At 44.1% G+C, this 18,900-nt stretch overlaps 1 protein-coding gene across 1 annotated transcript; it reads right to left on the bottom strand.

The window, feature by feature from the left end:
* Positions 1–83: 83 nt before the first annotated feature.
* LOC125769566 (protein stum) lies at positions 84–14,597 on the bottom strand (the record flags this gene model as incomplete). The annotated part of the gene is made up of 11 exons (XM_049438298.1): positions 84–527; positions 611–833; positions 908–1,006; positions 1,071–1,185; positions 1,255–1,493; positions 1,578–1,959; positions 4,329–4,535; positions 6,092–6,268; positions 8,453–11,434; positions 11,716–12,192; positions 14,068–14,597. Coding segments are annotated over 11 exons (5,574 nt in total), but the record flags the coding sequence as incomplete, so codon positions are not given.
* Positions 14,598–18,900: the final 4,303 nt, after the last annotated feature.

Below are 18,900 nucleotides of genomic sequence, written 5' to 3'. Positions count from 1 at the left end.
TGGGTCTTCATTTCTTGGGTTTTCGTATCGAAACTGGACTTCAGCCAGCAAAGGAAAGAAAAACAAACAAGACGCGGATACAGTTTGTGTAAAAGTTAAAAGACTTTACTTTATTCTTCCCAATTAACGTACTAAACAGAGGATAACAAAGAATAGAGGTGTGTATGTGTGTTATTTAGTTTAATCTTTCGTCTTTTTTTTCCTAGTTCGCTTGTTTCACATCACTTTAACAACTTTCTTCCTCTACACGCAGTCAATTGTTGTTCGGTTAGCACCGCAACGGCCCAGTGGCAAATGTACAAAAACGGCAGTAACTCTGTTCGTGAAAAACCTAACCCCTTCTCCTATCGATGCTTAGCTAAAGTGATCGTTTTAAGTTTAGACCTACCGACCCGTTTCAACGTCACGGTGCGTTTTGGAAACTAGCGCAACGGGTGGATTGGATGCACCGGTCCGCTGGGACAGTGTCGTCTGCTCTTCACCTTCGTCTTGGGCGGCTTCCATTTCAAGAATCTTTCGATGCTGTCCTGTAATTTGGGGAAGAGAATGGAAATGAATCGATGAAGTTTTGGGTTGTAAACTATAGTTTTCCACTCCAAAGGACACTCACTTGCCAACCGTATCATGATCGTTCCCCACCAGATGGCCCATCCCCATCCGACGACGCAAAAGATGATGGTGAAGCATTGCGAAACGCCAACGATACAGTTGATGATAAACGAACCGATGCGGCCCTTTATTGAATCATGCTGGGAAAAGCGAGGCTTGCCGATGCACAAACACAACCCACCGGAAAGCACTGTGCCCGAGCCGGGTACGACAATGTTCAGGAACTGGAGGGAATAAGCAGATGAAACTATAATGAATGTTTTGTCAAAAAGAAAGGAACCTGAGAGAACACACTCACCATGCAGAAGTAGGCCAAACAAATTGGAAGAACCGGAATAGCACCACGCATCAAAGAGGAGTGCTCAACCAGTGACATATCAATTTTTGGCCGCAAGTCCTGGAAAGGAAAGCGAACTATTAGCAAGAAGCTGAGAAGATGGTTTAATCGTAACCCATTTCACCTCCGGTGGAATCGTTGGTGCGATACTCTGCTTCTTGCTCAGATTGCTCGTCCGCCGGCTCTGGTTGTCACCCTTCTTTTTGCAGCACATCATACAGCAGCTCAGACAGTTGAAGCTGTAAACCACACCAAAAAACAGACCAGATATGATGCGATCATTTCGCAAAAGGGAAGTGTGTACTTACGTTGACCTCACTGGGACCTTCTTTTTCGGTTTCGCCTTCACCTTCGGACGCTGGCGCTTGAAGCAGAAGCAACACTTGACCGTCTCCATCTCGACCGGTTCCTCCATCTTGTGGCGTTTGATCTGCTTACTTTTAGCGTCGGCCGGTTTCGGTCGGCAACAACACAGCAGCTTACTCCAGCACGAACGACATCGGGATTGGTCTTCCGCCGGTGGATCACTATCGATCGAGGAACGAGGCTACGGGCATTGCAGGTTAGAATATTAATACCCAATGCTATAAATGCTATAAATGTTTCTAATTGAATCTTTTCCTCTACCCACCACTAGTTCACGGGATTTGTTCCGGCGACAGCTGGCGCAACAGTTGAGCGACTGCCAGCAGGATGCTTTGGGTTTCGATTCTGCCGGCGCACGCTGTACGATTGCCGTCGATTCCGGTGCCGTCTTCGTGTTGCGGCACCGTCTACAGCAACCGAGCAACCGTTCCCAGCAGCTCTTTGTCGGTTCCTTCGCCGTGGTCGGTTCCTTCTCGTTTACCAGCTGACCGTCCGCCTTACGCTTGCCGAGCCGACCACCACCGCAGCATCCACTGCAGCTCCGGAAGCATCGCCTAAACGGCAGACAAGTTCGCGTCCAGCACGGTGCACAGCAGGCACAGCAACATTTCGAACACTTGACCTGTTCGTCTTCGCCAAACTCGTCGCTACATTCGTGAGAGAGAAAAAAAAGAAAGAATTGTTAAATGAGGAATGTAGAAGGTGAAGAAATGAGGACCCCAGAAGAAAAAGGATGGCGCTCGCGCTTACAGACACAGAAAAGTGGACTGTCACCAAGTGTTGAAACGTTTATTGCTTCCCGTTCCGATTGTACATCCGCCTCAAGCTGTAACACTACACACGCACACACAAATAACCGAACGAAGTGGTGTGGAAAATGGAAACAATTAAAATTTATAACCCAACCCGCACTGCTTGTCACGTGTGAGTGATGCGAATTTATGCAAAGCGAGCGTCCCTGAACGGCCGCTTCCTGGCGCACGTGCGTGCTCGACTGTGAACGGTTACTAGTGAACTGGCGACGTTTGGCCGCTTCCGAATGGAAAGTGACCCTACTCACCAGCACACACCGATATGTGCATAAAAAGGGCTTTAAAAAAAAGAAGCGAAAAAATCACGACACCACTCAGGTTTTCTTTTTTGTTTGCCGCGTAATACCTCCAGGATCGGCACGCTTCAAGGCCGGTAGGACCTTTTGCGGGGTTTTTATTTATTTTACCCGTCACGTCACGGACATTTCGTTCGGTTCGGTTTATAGTTTAGCTACACGGTTTATATGAAGGAAGCTAGATGGCAAATGTAAACTAATGTTGATGTTCAAGAAATCCTTGGCTGGGAAGGATACACCCGAATGGCTTTGTGCTTTCTTCTACCTAATTAATCAGGCCTGGTTTTTGGAACTTCCAGACACACTGGTGCAATTCATGGAATGCAATTCATTTTAGGGTTGGAGGTGTTTCTGTTCAGACCTTTGCTCGTAAAGCTAGAACAAAGTTACAGCAGCAATACAGCTTTACCCCTAATAAACTAATCCAATTTCTTTTTGGCTGCGAAACTTCATGAAGTTCGTTTTAGAATAACAATGCGCAACGGATGTAGCGGACGGAAACGCGCCATAACATGACAACGCACAAGATTTGTGGTATGGTCATGAAATCACGAAACGAACGAGCCACCAAAAACCCAACCAAAAAAACCCTCCTCTGCAATGCTCATTAACGGTGTGTTCCTAAAAAATGCGTTTTCCTGTTGCTTTTGATTTAACTGTTTTAATTTTATTGCCTTTGATAACGGTAACAAATCAGAATGACGCAACCAGTTGAAAGGAATAGAGCTATATTGGATAATTTAGTAAATGCTTTAAATAAGGCAACAAATATATCAGCTACTTCTTGAAACATAAATTTTGTTCTGAATATTGCATACATTTAGGCGGCAATGTGCTTCTTGGCGGACATTATAGAGCTCGCATCGTTGAAGTTAAACTGCATCTTGAATCTGCTGTCCGCTAACTTTGAAAATTTAATTTCGTAGTCTTCGCTTATGAAGTCACTTGAATTCAAACTAGGATCTTTGCAGAACAGAATGTCTCATAAGCTTTGGGTAAAGCTTACGATAAAGTAGACACTCTATAGGTTCTTATAAACCATAACAAAACTTTTGTTTTAAAACTACTTCTTGTTTTAATAACCTCCATTAATATCAGTTTGTATTATATCCACCACATTTGGTAATATCACTCCAAAAAGGCTTTCTCATTCAAATGTCAGATTTTTTAATAATAGATTCTAATTTCACCATAACTGAAATTTTACATTGCACAAGTAATCATTTCATGATACGAAATTCCACAGGAATCCTTAAGAACAAAGCGAATGAGTTTATTTTACTTTGCCTACTACTAAGAAGGCACAACAAAACATAAACACAAACGAGATAAGTAATATCATTTCTATTCCATCTGTTTCCATCGTTTTCCTTCGTGTTAATACATTTCTTTTTACACACCACACGACGTTACACGCAACGTTTGCAATTCTTTTCTTTATCCTCACTTAAGGATGAACCATTTTTACCTCTGTTAAGCAAGTTTCACCTTTTTTGTACTCTGTTTAACAACAGTTAACCTCAATTAACACACATTCACAAAGCTCGAAACGCTCGTTGTTGCCGTCATATGACGCAGTATCGTTTTGTTAAAACGCGCACTTTTCCAAAAATAGGACCCTTTTAAGGAGAACCAAATACGATCCGTTAGACACACAAACTAATGGAGCTATTTTTAGCACGGAGATCCGTACGGCCGTGCGGCGAAATTTGGAATTTGGACAACCCCAAAAAGCGAATGAAGGAAAAATGTGATCCCGCGACTTGTTGGCAGGCTCGCCCGTTTGCTACTGAACCCTTCGAATGGGGTTGATTAATCCGCATCCGTCTAGTAGCTGTTGGTAGCCGCTGCTCCCCCCAAAAACCATCCCATATTGCTACGGAATGGTGCTGTCCCCTTTGTGCTAACCTGTGCCACGTACGAATTAATTCACTCTGGCTATCGTGCAGCGAAATGTTGTACACGGAGGACTCTCTGCTGACCACCGTCGGTCGGTTCCCGTCGTCGTACTGTGCCCTCATCATCATGTCGCACAGTTTTGGGGCGTTATATAGTAGGTCCTTCTTGTTGCGTACTGCTTTTCTTTTTTCTCTACAACCCCGTACAGAACTTTTATTTTAGCTCTCCTCAACGTCACTTACGGCACGAGGGCGAACAATTATTCGCCAAAGAAGCAGATATCGCTCCGGAGCAATCTTATAAGCGGGTCGTGCACTAGCCCTCGTTGGGGAAAACGATTTTGTGAAATAAAAATGAGGTCGTCTCAGGAAGGTGGAAGAAAAAGCACGCAACACACACACACACACACGGCTAAACCCGGCACTACATACTACTCACAACCAGGGAAAGTCTCACACGCGTTGGACGTTTGAATAATTATAAAGAAAAACTGTATAATCACACACCAAGAACGTGGTTGTCGGTTGGTGTAAAATGTTTAGTACGGCTGCAAGTAGAGCAAATGGCACACGGATTTGTCTTATCGCACCATAGTACTGCTACAATTTGATACACGTGCTATAAACTGCATCGAAACACACTATTTTGGTGCACTATCTTCAACGGTACTACTGTTCTAAGTCACCCTAAAAAAGGGTGACACTGTACTACCATCTTAATGGTGACACCAGTTCGCTTAGACTCGAGTTTCTCAACCAACCAGGAAGCACCCGGGAGAACGAACCGATTGGATCAACCGTACGAACCGGTGTATAAGGACACCGACTGTAAACAGAGACTCAAACCGACAGCCGAACCTCTGAGGGTGAGTCCTGACCGTGGGACCTCTTCGGTTTTTAACTTCCTCGTGCCGATTACGTCTTCGTCTGTGGGACCTGTTTGTTTGCTTCGGACCCGGCTGCTTTCCTTTTTTGCAAAATTCTAATCAATGCAAAATATTGAGAATGGTAACAAAAAAAAACGTATTTTAAATTCAAATTGGTTACAACACAGAAGTTTGAGCATTTTTTGTGCAATTCTAAACCTACTTTCCTTTCCTTTACAATGGAGACTTTTGCTAAACTGCTTGGGGTTTTTTTTTGTTGTTGTGCCATAATGGTGTAGAAAATTGAATAAATTTCAACTTCTTTTCTGCTTGTTCACTCTCACTCTTTTCTTCCTGCTGCCTGGGGGTCAGTACAATGGTGCTAAGGTACTAATAAAATGGGTCAAAAGGATGGTTTTCGTTTTATAAACCGCCTAAAATTATGCAATTTGCAATACAAAATACTCTAAAAATGGTTCTTTTAGGCTCTTTTAAGGTATAAAATTTAATCTATTAAACATAAAGAGTAAAAGCTTTAATTTAACGATAATTTTTTTTGTTTTTCTAACTAATTCGTAAAATAAAAATTAAAAAGTACAAAAGTTTCTTAAAAATAGAAAAAAGACTAATATAAAAAATTTTATTAATGAAAGAGATTTTGTGAAATTTTTATAGCTTTATTCTGTGTTGTTTCCCACTGTTCTCCTGACGCTGACCAACTAGCTCTGAGTGACTGGAAAGTGGCAAATGGACGAGAAATCGATTTGTGACACTTATTCCGTCCGTGTTCTTCCCGACAACACCATTTCCCCGCTGCCTAGCAAATGGCCTTCCCAGCCGTTTCGTTACGCGAAACCATAAAAAGAAACCGAAAGGATCGATCGTTGACCAGCGGACAAGGTCTTACCCGGGTTCCCTACCAGTTGTTGTTGAATGGCCATCGGCCATCAGGTACAGGTGTGGTGGAATTTCCCGTGACTTTGGTTGTGGTCCTTCCGCTACAACGGTACGAACACTAGCCGGTAACCCGCAACCCATTGCGTGACTTTGACTTTGATGATTTTGTGACCATTTTGGGAAGATACTTCAATGTGGAAGTAAACGGATGGTTGATGATAGTTTTTGCTTACCAACCCCGATTTGTGGGACGAAAAAAAAATGAACGGGAAAAATGGAGGTTTGTAAACCGTTAATCATTTGCGACGCGTCTTCCGGTCTTTGCGAAATTTGCGGACACCAACACGCCGCCGGTTGATTAATGATGGACCAAATTTACGTAAATGAGAACAAACATAGTGACAGGTATAAACGTCTCGAATGGCATAAGGGCTGCTATCACCATTATTTGGCCATTTTTCTTTTTTTAAAGTATAATAACACTAAAGGAAATTATTATCATTTTCCTAATATTTGTTTTAATATCATTTTCTTCTCAAATGAATATAAGAAAAGTATCCAAATCGTCACGTTTCCCTTCGGTCCAACACGTGCCAAAATCCCTGGCGTCAACATGCCAAAACCCTTACCAGCAGGAAGTGTAATAAACATAAACAAAAAAAGAAAAAAGGAACCCTCTCACACACATGCTCTCAGGCCGTCCGTTTCATCGTCGTCGGACAGCAGGAATGAGAAAGTAGCAGTACAAACTGCAGCCAAGGAAATCTGCATTCCCATTCCCATGCTGTTTTTTTTTTTCGTTGTTTTGAAGTGGAAAAATGCAAATGCAAAATCACGTCTCGTGAATTATTTTACAACGCAACTGAATGGGCAGAGGTAGCAGAGTCAATAGAGGGAAAAGGCCGCACGGAATAAAATAACTGCAACAAACTTCACTGTCACGCTACCAGTTTAGTCTCCCTCGTAGGTCTTTATTTTCTTCCACAGCGAGGTGGTAAAGCACTATAAGACCTTCACTTTAAAATTCAATGGAAGGAAGCATGGAAGGTAAAGTATTTTTCCGAACATGAAAAACTTTTCGGGAAGGATAAGGACGATACAAGGGGTTACAATCGTGTTAAAATCGCTTCATTGTCTACATAAATGACTGTTGCGTATTAAGACACAAGGTGGGACAATTAAATTGCACTTAGAAGTGCGTGCATTGATTTGACACGTTCATAATGAATTTCGATGAATCGATTTTCGAGGGCCTGTCTTTTAAGACGAATGATCGGAGTTTTAAAAAAAATAGAAAAAGGATAATAAAGTTTAAATTAATCTACTTCTTATCCTTTACAATACATACAAGGATACATACATATGTCTTGTAAATTTGATTTGATTTGAACTAACCTCAGCGAGCCTTTCAAAATTCGTTTGCGTGCCGGCCCCGCTCAAGCACACGATAAGAACCACCCGATAAGTGCTCCACCCAACTAATAAGCGGGTGACGGAAATATGCAAATTTGCTAACTACCGTCTACGTTTTGCAAAAGAGAAAGAGCGAGTAAGGAACGATGGGGTTCACCTATTTTGCACCATAACAGCAGCAGTAAGTTTAGGCGCACGAGTGTGCATGAGCACACTTCCGGCCGAACCGATGGTAGCATAATTCACCGACCCTCACGGTTTCCTTTCCCGTTTCCTTTCCCGATCGTCGCTACGATAAAGGTATAATTCTCTTTTAAACGAGCGTGCTTTAAAGCAAACCACACACACACACACACACACACACACACACACACACACACACATACGGTTCATATAAGATGGTTTAAAAAATAAAGGGGAAAAAACCTGCCCCTTACGGGAGCTACTTCTAAATCACGTCACGTTACTTAAAACGAGTCTCGTGTGAGACGGGTTGAGTGATTAAAAGTAGGTTAGTGTGGTAGGAAGATAATTGCTAGTAAATTACGAATACAAATGAGTTTCAACAGTGATAGCAAAAACGGTTTTGCTTATCACGCGGAGTAATACAATCAGATGCAAAAAAAGTTATTTTTATGATTAAAACGCGTTATTAGTTTAATTATATGACCGCACATAGTTTAACAAAGAAAGTATTTGTTTTTTTTTTAATTTAGAATTTTTTTCTTATAAAGAAACAAGTCTCAATTTTAAACCAATCAGGTTGGAAAGTAGAATTTTCCTTTCCTTTGTGACAAAACAAATGGTGGATAACAGCGCGCAAAATCGAAACAGAAGACAAATGACAAACGACCGCCACTTCCTTAATAGACGTTAGACATCAACGTGACATTAAGCGACGAACCGCTTGTGTGAGAAGCAACCAATTGGCAAATTATTTGTGATGCTTAGAACCTACCTGTTGTTTGTGCCTCCGGCACCCTCCTGGCCCATCGTACGATCACGCATCGACTCCGTGTTGGCACTTGAAACGTTATCCATTCCCGGACTGCGGCTACCCTGTTGCTGCTTGTGTTCCGCCATCGGTGACTTCATCCGGTGCTCACCATTGTACTCGTTCGACACCTTCTCCCCTTCCCCGTCACCTGCCACCGTCAGCTCATGTGTAGCAACACCCATTGATCCCTGTCCATCTGTTCCGGTTGCACCACCTCCACCACCACCGTGACTCGTCTCCGTGTCCGTCGTATCGTCGTGCTCCTGGGAACCTTCCGTTACCTTCTGCATCGTTTGCGGTGGCATCGTGTTGGGCGTTTCACCATCTGCCGCGGCAGCTGCAGCCGCTGCCGCCGTCGGTGGCCGTATGTTGGTGAAGGAACGTGCGTGAGCAATGCTTTTGATCGACAGTAACGAACCACGGCTCATCATCCTTCGGAGTGGTTTCGTGCTGGTGGGTTTTTCGTTCATACCGGCCGCTCGTGAACCGACCGTATCTTCAGCCGCTCCTTCACCGCCGGAAGTGGCCGTCCCGGGTGCATTTCTAATCGAGGCCGACTGTAACCTTGTTGAGGAAGCCAACGTACCGTCGATAGCGGTTGCTGCAGTTGTGGCTGTATCGGGACGCTGTCCCGCATCTGCTCCACCAGCTCCACGATCCAGGTTCCGCTTGCTACCCTTCAAACTGATCAAGCTCAACAACGAACCCTTACTCTGCAGCTTCGGTGTTGGGCGGGCTGATTTCACTCCCGGATCTGGTGCTCCCTCCGTGACGGAATTAAGTGGACTTTTACCGGCGAGCTCCGTACCGGAGGTATCTCCACCACCACCGCCAGAAGTCTCACCACCAGAGGCCGCCGTCTGATGCAGACTCGATCGTGAATCCGATCGTTTGTTAATCAGCGAACTCTTCGAGTCACTTTTCTTCGGCTTTCCACCCATTGTGGCGAGCGATTTATTGCTATCACTCTTTTTAAGTGATCGCTCCGAGTCACGCTTCTCGATGCGATCCTTCGAGTCCGGTCCAGCTCCATCGATCGCTTTGGACGAACCTTTGCCACGCATCTCACCGCGACTATCGCTTTTCGCCAGTCCACTACCCGGACCAGCCATATCGTTGTCGGAGTGTCGGTTCGCTTTCGATTGAATCAAAGAGCTACTGCTCTTTCCACCTCGTCCACTCTTCCCCGCCCCCATCATACCTCCTCCACCGGTGGCAGCTTTTTGATTCTTTTCGTACAGCTTATTTGCCCGTCGTAGCTGTCCGGGATCGAGTCCAACGGCTGAGCTACTTCTGCGCAGTTGTCTGCCACGCGATCCAGCAGCTGATTTCGCCCTGCTCACTCCGGCGCCACTCGGTTGTGCTTTACCACTCTTCACACGTCCAACCGTACCCGGTTTTCCGCGAGTGTCTCGTTCACCGGCTTTCGCACTTTTATCCCTCCGCCGGGCATTGGGCGTTAGTTTTTCCATTCCACTATCCTTTCCACCTCGCGGGGTGGTTCCTTTCGCACCCTTTGGTAGATCGGAATCGGCCGGTTTTCGACGCCCACCCGGTCCAGCCGTTCCGACACGATCACTGCGCGTGCGGAAACTTGCGGCATAGTTAAGAGCACTCTTTAGCATTCCTCCTCCACCGGTGGCTTTTTTCGTTCGGCTTGATCGCTCGTCACGCTCCCGCTGTCTGTACGGATCGAAATAATCATCATCCTCATCATCGTACCGTGTGCTCTTTTTGTTGAGGGGAACTTTCCGTTTGTCCTTGTTAGCACTTGTTGCTGCTGATTTTGTTGTCGCTTTCGCTCCCTTTCCTTTTTTACCAGCCGCTTTTTTCTCTTTCACACCGTTCCCTTCCGAATCCTTCCGTACGCCCGATCGTACAATGCCGAACTTCATCTTCAGTGCCATTTTTCGCTTCTCGCCTGTATCTTCTGCCTGTGAAGCCTGTTTCGTAGCTGGCGCCGGCGGCGGACCTTTTTGCGGTTCCGGCTCGGTACTGCCACCTTTCCGAGCACTTTCAATAATAGCTCGGGCAAGGTTAAAGCGTCGTTTTTTCGGTGGTGATGCTTGTGCCTCGGGTTCCTTACCAGCGGGTGGTTCTTTGCTCGCTGCCTTCGGCTGCCGTTCGATGGAAGGTTCTTTGCTGTCTTCACCATCGGCACCAGTCATCTCCTTGCTTTTGTCTCTTGATCGAGGTGACATCAACAGACCACGGATGTTGAAGACGGGTGCACGAAAACCACCCTTCTTTCCACCTTCCTTACCCGCTCCATCCTTCAGATCGACCTGAGAGCTTTCCATCGAACCCTTGTCCGGTACGGGCGATAGCATGGGCCGGCCCGAGAACGGTTTGTACCCAAACAGCTTCATGTTCCGAAGCTGATGCTCCGGTATGGATATACGATCACCGTCCGTACCTGTTCCGGACAGACCCGATTCACTCGGCGTCGGTGTAATCGATCGTCCATCCTCCGACGGTTGCGTGATTGTCACTTTGGCACTTGGCACGGTTGATTTTTTGCTAATCACCTCGAGCACGCCACGCTGTCGTCGGCCCGGATTCGATGCTAGTGACAGTGAGGTTTTCGATTTCGCTGGACGTTTCGTACGGGCGGACCCATCAACCGGGTGACCTTCCCTGGTGCGTCCACCGATTGTGCTGAGCGAAAGTTCCGAGCTGCTGAAACGTCTTCGATGGCCGTGCGGTGCACTGACGGAACCGTCCTCAGCGAAGTCAGCACCGTAACCGTATCCATAGAAACCGACGTTTGAGGTACCGTGTGTAGCGGAGCTTGCCGAGAGGATGCGGGAAGATGCAAGACGATGCTTTTCGCGGTATGGCGAATATCGGTTTCCACCGGCCAAATCGAACGAACTGGACTTGGGCAGGACTTCGTTAATGATGGTGAAGGCGGTATTTTTATGCTGACGTGCGTCCGATACTCTAAAATCAGAGAAGAATTAAATAAGTAAGATTTATATTTTCCACGAAGGGGAAAAAAGAAAACTAAGGTAATATTTTCCGTAAATTTTATTTATAACTCTTTCTATGAAGAATTTTGTAGTAAATTTTTTAAATATTAAAAGTTAGACTACAAAAGTTAAAATTGTATGAAAAAATAAAAAAATTACGACTTTATGGTGGAGGCGCCCAGTACTTCAAATAAAACCACGATCAAGCATGTGACGATGGAGACGCCCAGTTGTTCACCCACTCACACTCACCTAAAGTTAGATCCCGTGTTTATCTTATCCCTGATAATGGCAGTCGATGGATCTGTACGTCCATAGCGTAGCATACGTTCGAACTCACTGTTCGCATCGCTCGATGTCGAAGGATCATGCATTCCTCCGACGGGCAGTGCCGATGCACCCTCCTCATAGCCCATCGGTCCGTGTCCGAGCACGGTAAATGTGGCCGTACCCGCCGTGCTATCGCTCACCATATCGCCCATTGCACCACGCATACCGTAAGCACTCGAGTCCGTGATGGAGTTGCGTCGGGAGGCACGGGCCGCTGCTGCCGCCCGAGGATTCTGGAAGACGCCATTTTCGATCCGGCGCGTTATGTTGCCACCGGTGAACTGTTGCACATCGGCCACTGTGCGGCTGTTGGTGGGTATGAGGCTGTGCTGGTACTCGTGCTCGGAGAAATCGATCCAATCGTTCTGTTTCAACAGATCCATGTCAAAAATGTTTGATCTAAATCAGAGGGAAAAGAGATAGAGTAACATTACTCATAGTTAAGTAATTAGTAAATTAAAAATGTGTTCTGTTACTTAATTTATTTTTAAAGGATATATTTTTCGCACAACTGCAAACGCTTTTTTGTAACACCTAATAAAGCTCTTGGCGTCAGTTTGACGTTCACAGTAGACAGTAGCCAAAAGCTCCATTCGGAATGTGTGTCAAAGTAGCTTGCGTGTGTTTGTAACATTAGCGGAATGGGTCTGGTTGTACATAAAACAAAAAATCCCCCCCGCGTCAAAAGAGACCCTTGTTGAGGTGGTCTCAGTGTTTGTAATGTGTACACAACAAAGCACAGGACGCAAACCGGTATAGTCCGAACCGGTAGAACCGGTTGGAAGTAAATAATGTTCTCCAGTGAGAGTCTCACATTACATTACACATAATGCACAAGTTGGTCAGTCGGTCTTTCTTTCTTTTTTTGTTTTCTTTCCTTTTGGAGTTGGAATGTAAATGATGGACCCACTTCGCACCATTGTTTTTTTTTTTGTTCGTAAGGAATATCTTGCAGAGACCACCCGACGTGGGGCTCTCCTTGACCGGCCGTCAACGTCGCTTTCGATGAGGATAAGTTCAGGGAGATAATGAAAGGTGGCGCAAGCGATAAAACTCGACACCTGATTTGGACACTAGCGAAGGCCTTTCCGGGCCGGGTCTGACCGTCAAAAACGGACGTCATGGCTGGACACTCGTTATGTTTGGCATTTGCTTTAATGTTCGGGGGATTTTTTGTGGGTTTTTTTATTTGTTGAGCAGAATTCATTTTTGCAGCACAGGTCACAGAATTTTTCTGAAGCTATTTTTTGCCTATTTGTTATATTGATTTTCCTGGACGATGAGTGTATATAACTGTTATTTTATATTTAATTGTATTAGTTTTTTTAAATAGTAATTCAAATGGAAGTTTGTGATTATTTTAACTATTTTAATATTTTTCTTTTTTTATAAACACAATTATAATTATATTTAGCAAATTTCACTCCACTTTCAGTCCAGAAATAGCTAAAATTATTTTCAATTAATTGACTTACTTCAACAAATTCTTGATTTTCCTACAATGTTCCCTAAATACCATGCAAAAAACAAAAACGTTGACATTTTTCAAATGTCAAACTTCCTTACTTTGCAGGACTTATTTCAGCCCAATGGACGAACTAAAGCTGAAGATAGGAATGCACATGCACCAAAGAAAAATAGTTTTACGACAAAAAAAATCGTCCTTGGACGATGCACTGAAAATGAAAGAACTTTCATTCCGATCGACCCCCCTTCCCGGGGCAGTACAGGACGAAGGGTCTTAAAAATAGTTTAGACAAAATATTACCACCATGAGATCATGACTCTGATGCGTTCCGCTATCCATTCGGCCGTTCCTTTAGCCTATTATAAGACAAACTCGTGATGGGGCACCACTTGGGCTCACGTCATCAATGTGATGACATTTCTTGCTTGCACCCCGTCAGTGGAATTTGGTGTGGTAAAATCCGGAGTGAAATGGTCCCTATTTCTAGCAAAAAGGGTGGTGACAAAACCACGCCACGTATCGAGCTCATGTAAGCAATGTGAACTATTTATTTGTCTAACAACCCTACGGCGATGGCGAGGCACTGGGTCGTTTTTTTTATGGGGCGAAACGTGGCAGTAGTTAAGCTTATTTTAGATTCGGTCGTTAAGTTTTTATGACGTAACGCTATAATTGTTTTTCTAATTTGACTTCTGGCTCTTTTTGTGTCGGGGAATTAGGTTTAAGGACAGAATTATTAAATTTTAATCGAAATTGTTACTAGATTTTATAATTTTTTAAATATTTTAGTGACCATTCTTACTCACCTGCTGTTGTTAAGATCCACACCATGGTTAGCAGACTGTGTTCTGCCGAAACTTCGACTTCTGGCCGGCATTTCACTGTACGTCGTCACATTGTTCCCGACGGCCGGTTTCACTACTCCTCCACTAATTTTTCGTCCCCCACCACCACCCCCACCCACTGCTGACGTGGCACGGTATCCACCACCAACACTACCAACCACGTTCGTGTACTGTTCGAACAGTGCGTCCCGTTCCGCCTGCCGTTGTCTTTCCTGGTCATTGTACAGCTTCGCATGGTATAGCTCAATGTTGTTTTTTAGATTCTGGTACAGATCCTCACCACCGAGCAGATCGGCATGGCGTGTCGAGGGCAGTACCGGATCACCAAACAAGCTGGTCGTGGTTGTGCCGGTACTCGCACTGTGCTGTCCCTCGAGTGATCTTTGATTTTCCAACGATGACGAGTGCGTGGAGGACGAACCATAGCTCCCGATAAACCCACGGCCACCACCGTACGCATGGTGGGTCGGTGGATAGCGCTGGGGCACTGTGGAAGCTGCTGACGCTCTGGCGGTGCTGCTGCTGCTTCGGCCATCATTCTGGCTGTACATTCTGGCCGGTCCGCCAGTCTGCCAGCGGTGGCGAGTTGCTTACGAGTCGAGTCGAACCGGCCGGGTCGGTCGCGCTAGTGTCCGGTCCGGGCTGGAACTGGAACACCTGGACGGTGAAGATTGATGGACGAATTATGATTAGTTGAAGACCAATTAACGAGCAGGAAGGAAGCGAAACCCTCCCGATGTGGTTTATATAACGATATTATAATTATGATTACACGCTTCACAAAAAGGAAGTTGTTTACTTTAGTTTCATGATGCTTGAACTAAACAAAGGCGGGATATTTATTTTATAGGAATTTAAAGGGGTTTTTTAGTTTAATAACATGAAACAAATAATAAATAAAAGGACGACACAAGGGTTCTCTTTCCTCAACACGGAAGTAAATTAATTAATAAATTAATTTAAATTATGATTAAATGACACTCCATATTGCTGTTGTGTGTAATAATCGTAGAGAAATAAATTATAAAAAATGAGGTGACCGAAACGACGATCTAAATCACTTTCTCACAAATCATACACGCCGGAAAAAAAACTTTCCGCTTTCTTTATTTTGCTCTACTAAAGTGTAAATAAATCACAACACTACCCCGAGCAAAGAAACCCTTCTCACGCACCTTCGGCGTCGATTTTCATGCAAATTAGTACCCAAAATAAAGTACTCGCTTCCCTTTTTGGTGACCGCAACTAATTGGGACGTGCAGAAAAAGCTGAGCTACACATAAGTGGTGTATTCGTTCTGCGTGTGCTGACTATGTGAGCTTGTTCCGGGGACCTAAATTTCTTGTGCTTTCGGCCTTATTTTTGGATGAAATAGACCGGCAAAACGATCCTACCGGCAGGCGGTTAAATTAAACGTTAACGAGTGGTGGAAAGGTCGCACCAGAGCAGTGTGTCGCCTATATGCCTGGCCGGTCAGTTCAGCCTTAAAGGATTAGGTTTCACTTTCACCGCTTGGAAAAGTTTGGAAGATGTGTGAAGTAATCACGAGGAAATGGGTAGCTGTCGACACGCGAAAGCAAACCACGATAAGCGTACGGGCAAGTGGAGTGAATTTTGTTTTCGAAACAAATGTTGCCAACCATCTGGCTTTGCGTGAAAGTGGCGAGAAATTATTATTTCGAAACCTTCCACCACTCTGGCAGGTCACGAGAGCGTAAACCCTGAAATGGATACACTGATTGCTCATCCGGGCTTGCGCCGGTCGACGAGATTCCATCGCTAAATTATCGTAATTATGAATTATGCTCAATTATAAATATTTTTAGTCTTTGTTTTTCTTTTGAGGAAGACAATCAACAGTCAAGAGAGCGAGTGACCATTATTTATTACTTATCTTATCAATTGACTGTTGGAGAAATTATTCATGGAGTAATAGCTTTCGATTAGAAGGGCAAGAAAATTGCTAACAAATAGGTAAGTTAAGTATAAACCATTTATAACTAGGCTTGATTAGTACAGTGGATCGCCGATTATCCGTGCTCATCGAGACTCAGCTATTACCGAATTAGCGTATATCACGGAGAATGGGCACAATTCTTTTTATTGATAAATATTAGTGTTTAGTGTGTCTTTTTTTCTAAAACTAGATATAAATTCGCTTAGTTGCACTGTTTTGCAAAATAAATCTATAATATTTGGTCGATCAGCTTTGATCTTGCCATGATCAGCTTTGCAATTAACATGTCAATTAGCCTTTGGAATTGTCATTTCCGATGGATAATGGGGCAGCCGGATAAAAGGTACCCGGATAATCGACGCTCCACTGTATTTACGCATACACTATTGGTGTCTGACCAATAGGACAAATGGCGCTACGTACATTGACACTATTAAATGCATTAGAGCACCGATTATTCGGGTACCAAAAAACAGGCATCGGATTATCCGTGTTCCTTAGAAATAAACATATTATCTGCGAGATCAGAGGTGTCAAAAAATGTAGTGCTAAGTGTTGGACAATTGGCGTTTCATCTATTAAAAATTAAGCGTTAACGACGTGTTATGTTTGTTTCCACTAAATCTTCAAATTGATCGTCTCAAATACTATTATATGATAAATCATTATCTGTTCAAAGTAACTATGGAGTATCCAATTGCAATACACTCAAAGAAACTCAAGTCCTTTTTCTTTACCAGAGCTATAAAACACTCAACAAATCGCTTACAATGCAATAAATGCTTAGACAATTATTACTTCAAACCTGTTGACTAAAACACTCTCTTACAATGCTTTCGATTATATCAGTGTCTGTTCCTATAGCTTCGAGTACCAATAAATACAACATTCCGACGAATGGAGAACTCATGTAAAGAAAACGCTCTAATCAGCCTTGGCCAATGCTAATTTTGGAAGGAAAACCGCATAAAAAGTCGAACCACCCAATGCCCAATGTTCCTTGCCGATATCGACAGGCTAGCTAAAGCTTGCCTTGCCCTATCTCCCCAAAAAATGGAACACCCACTAGCGTATTACGTCAGCGTATTCTAACCCATATTTCTCAATCGCACAATAAAATTGGGTTTATTTTTAGTGAAACAATCGTTACACCCGGTGCTTTTCGCTTTCCATACACCGGTTTAACACTTGGCACTTGGTTGTGCGTGGCCTCGCTAGCGGTCAACCCGTGGACCTCAGTTTCATTCATAAATCGGTCGCCAGCAAAAGTCAAGGAAGATTTACATCCCGGCCCTCCGGTTTTTGGTAGACTCGTTTGCTGGAGGTGTTGATTATATTATGAAAATAATGGTTCACAATAAGATTACTACCTGCTTCAGTAGCTTCGCAATGGGGGGTTTTTCCAATGGTTAGCGGAATCAGTTACAAATTCAAGGATATTTTTAGCATTGAGTTGTGGCATATCTCTTTACACTGTACATAAATGAGCTTCTAATGAATGCAATCTGATAGTTTGAATAAAACCGAAGATCTTCATCTTGTATTGTTTAGCGATAGAACGATTGAATTTACGATACAATTAGGATATTATTAATAATTTTGAAAGAATGATAATTTATTATATTTTTTATGAGTACCGGATTCAAATTTAATTCTCTCACTAAAGAAGTACATCTTATAAGTATATTCAAACAGTTCTACCAAAAATATGTACTGCAACTTCATAAAAACAAATTATCCCACAAACAGTGGAACAAAATGGCTTACAGACCATATCGTACTCACATTCCACCGTGTGAGCTTCACTTGTTATGTGGGTCGTTCCAGCGTCGAAAGTACTCGTGGAATTTTGCTTGACCAATCCAGCCTACTCACTCACTCATGTCTCCAACTTCTAGCACACGCTAAAAGTTTTGCTCCTCTTTTTTTTGCATGCGACTCTACCAGAACCAGCGCACAGAAATCGGTCAGCAGGAGCAGCAGAAATCCCCGCAGCGTATGGTTTGGTTAGTAGCGTGGGTAGGCAAATTATACTGACCGCTATCGGGTCCCCGCAACCCAACACCACCGGCGATCCTTCCCTTCCCTTCAACGGCACTGCAAACCAACTGCTGATCTCTTACAAAAAAGCGCAAACGCAAACAAACTCCCGTTCTGTACAATGGTGCCCCCTGGTAGCCATCGTCTACGGAGAGGTCTCAAAACGTTTGGAATATCTTCCGAAAAGCAAACCGAATGACGCTAGCGGACAGTCTTCACAACTACTTGCTGGAACTCTCGCACAGTTGGTCACCAATACTTGCAGCAAGCTAGCTCCTGGACGGTGAACGAGAGAAGAAAAAATATTCCATCCAACACGCTCTATACTCATTTGAATTTGGACCTCCTTCTGGACATTCCTTACCCGAATGCTTGGTTCACTGTGTAAAAGCGGCCCACATTGCTGTCCCTTTTGCTGGTCATTTCAGATACAGGCAGGTGAACGAACTTCTCGTGCACGGTAACTTCGACAAATGAGGACCACACAAACACACACACACAGACAAATGGAAAGGAGCTTTTCAACTCTAGCCGGACCAAGAGCCTGGTCAATATCGATCGTACCAAGCCGGATGAGGTGACCTCGTTTCGTGTCAACCAGTGAACGTTGGCCAGCAAAAGGAGGGCCGCTTTTTTCTGAGGGTTCGTCGAATTTCCTTGGACTCTTGGAAGTCCTCGCTTCGGACACGGGTTGATATGCCGGGTTGGCCCTCAGCATTGTAAGGAAATGCTGCAATAACAACTTATCAATGACCCGATGCAGCTACAGATGTTTCGCAAGGATTAATAATTTGAAG

Source organism: Anopheles funestus, chromosome 3RL, assembly GCF_943734845.2.
Source record: "Anopheles funestus chromosome 3RL, idAnoFuneDA-416_04, whole genome shotgun sequence".
NCBI classification, from domain to species: Eukaryota; Metazoa; Arthropoda; class Insecta; order Diptera; family Culicidae; genus Anopheles; species Anopheles funestus.
The sequence above is the reverse complement of the archived record's forward strand: the minus strand, read 5'-3'. Positions and strand labels throughout refer to the sequence as shown.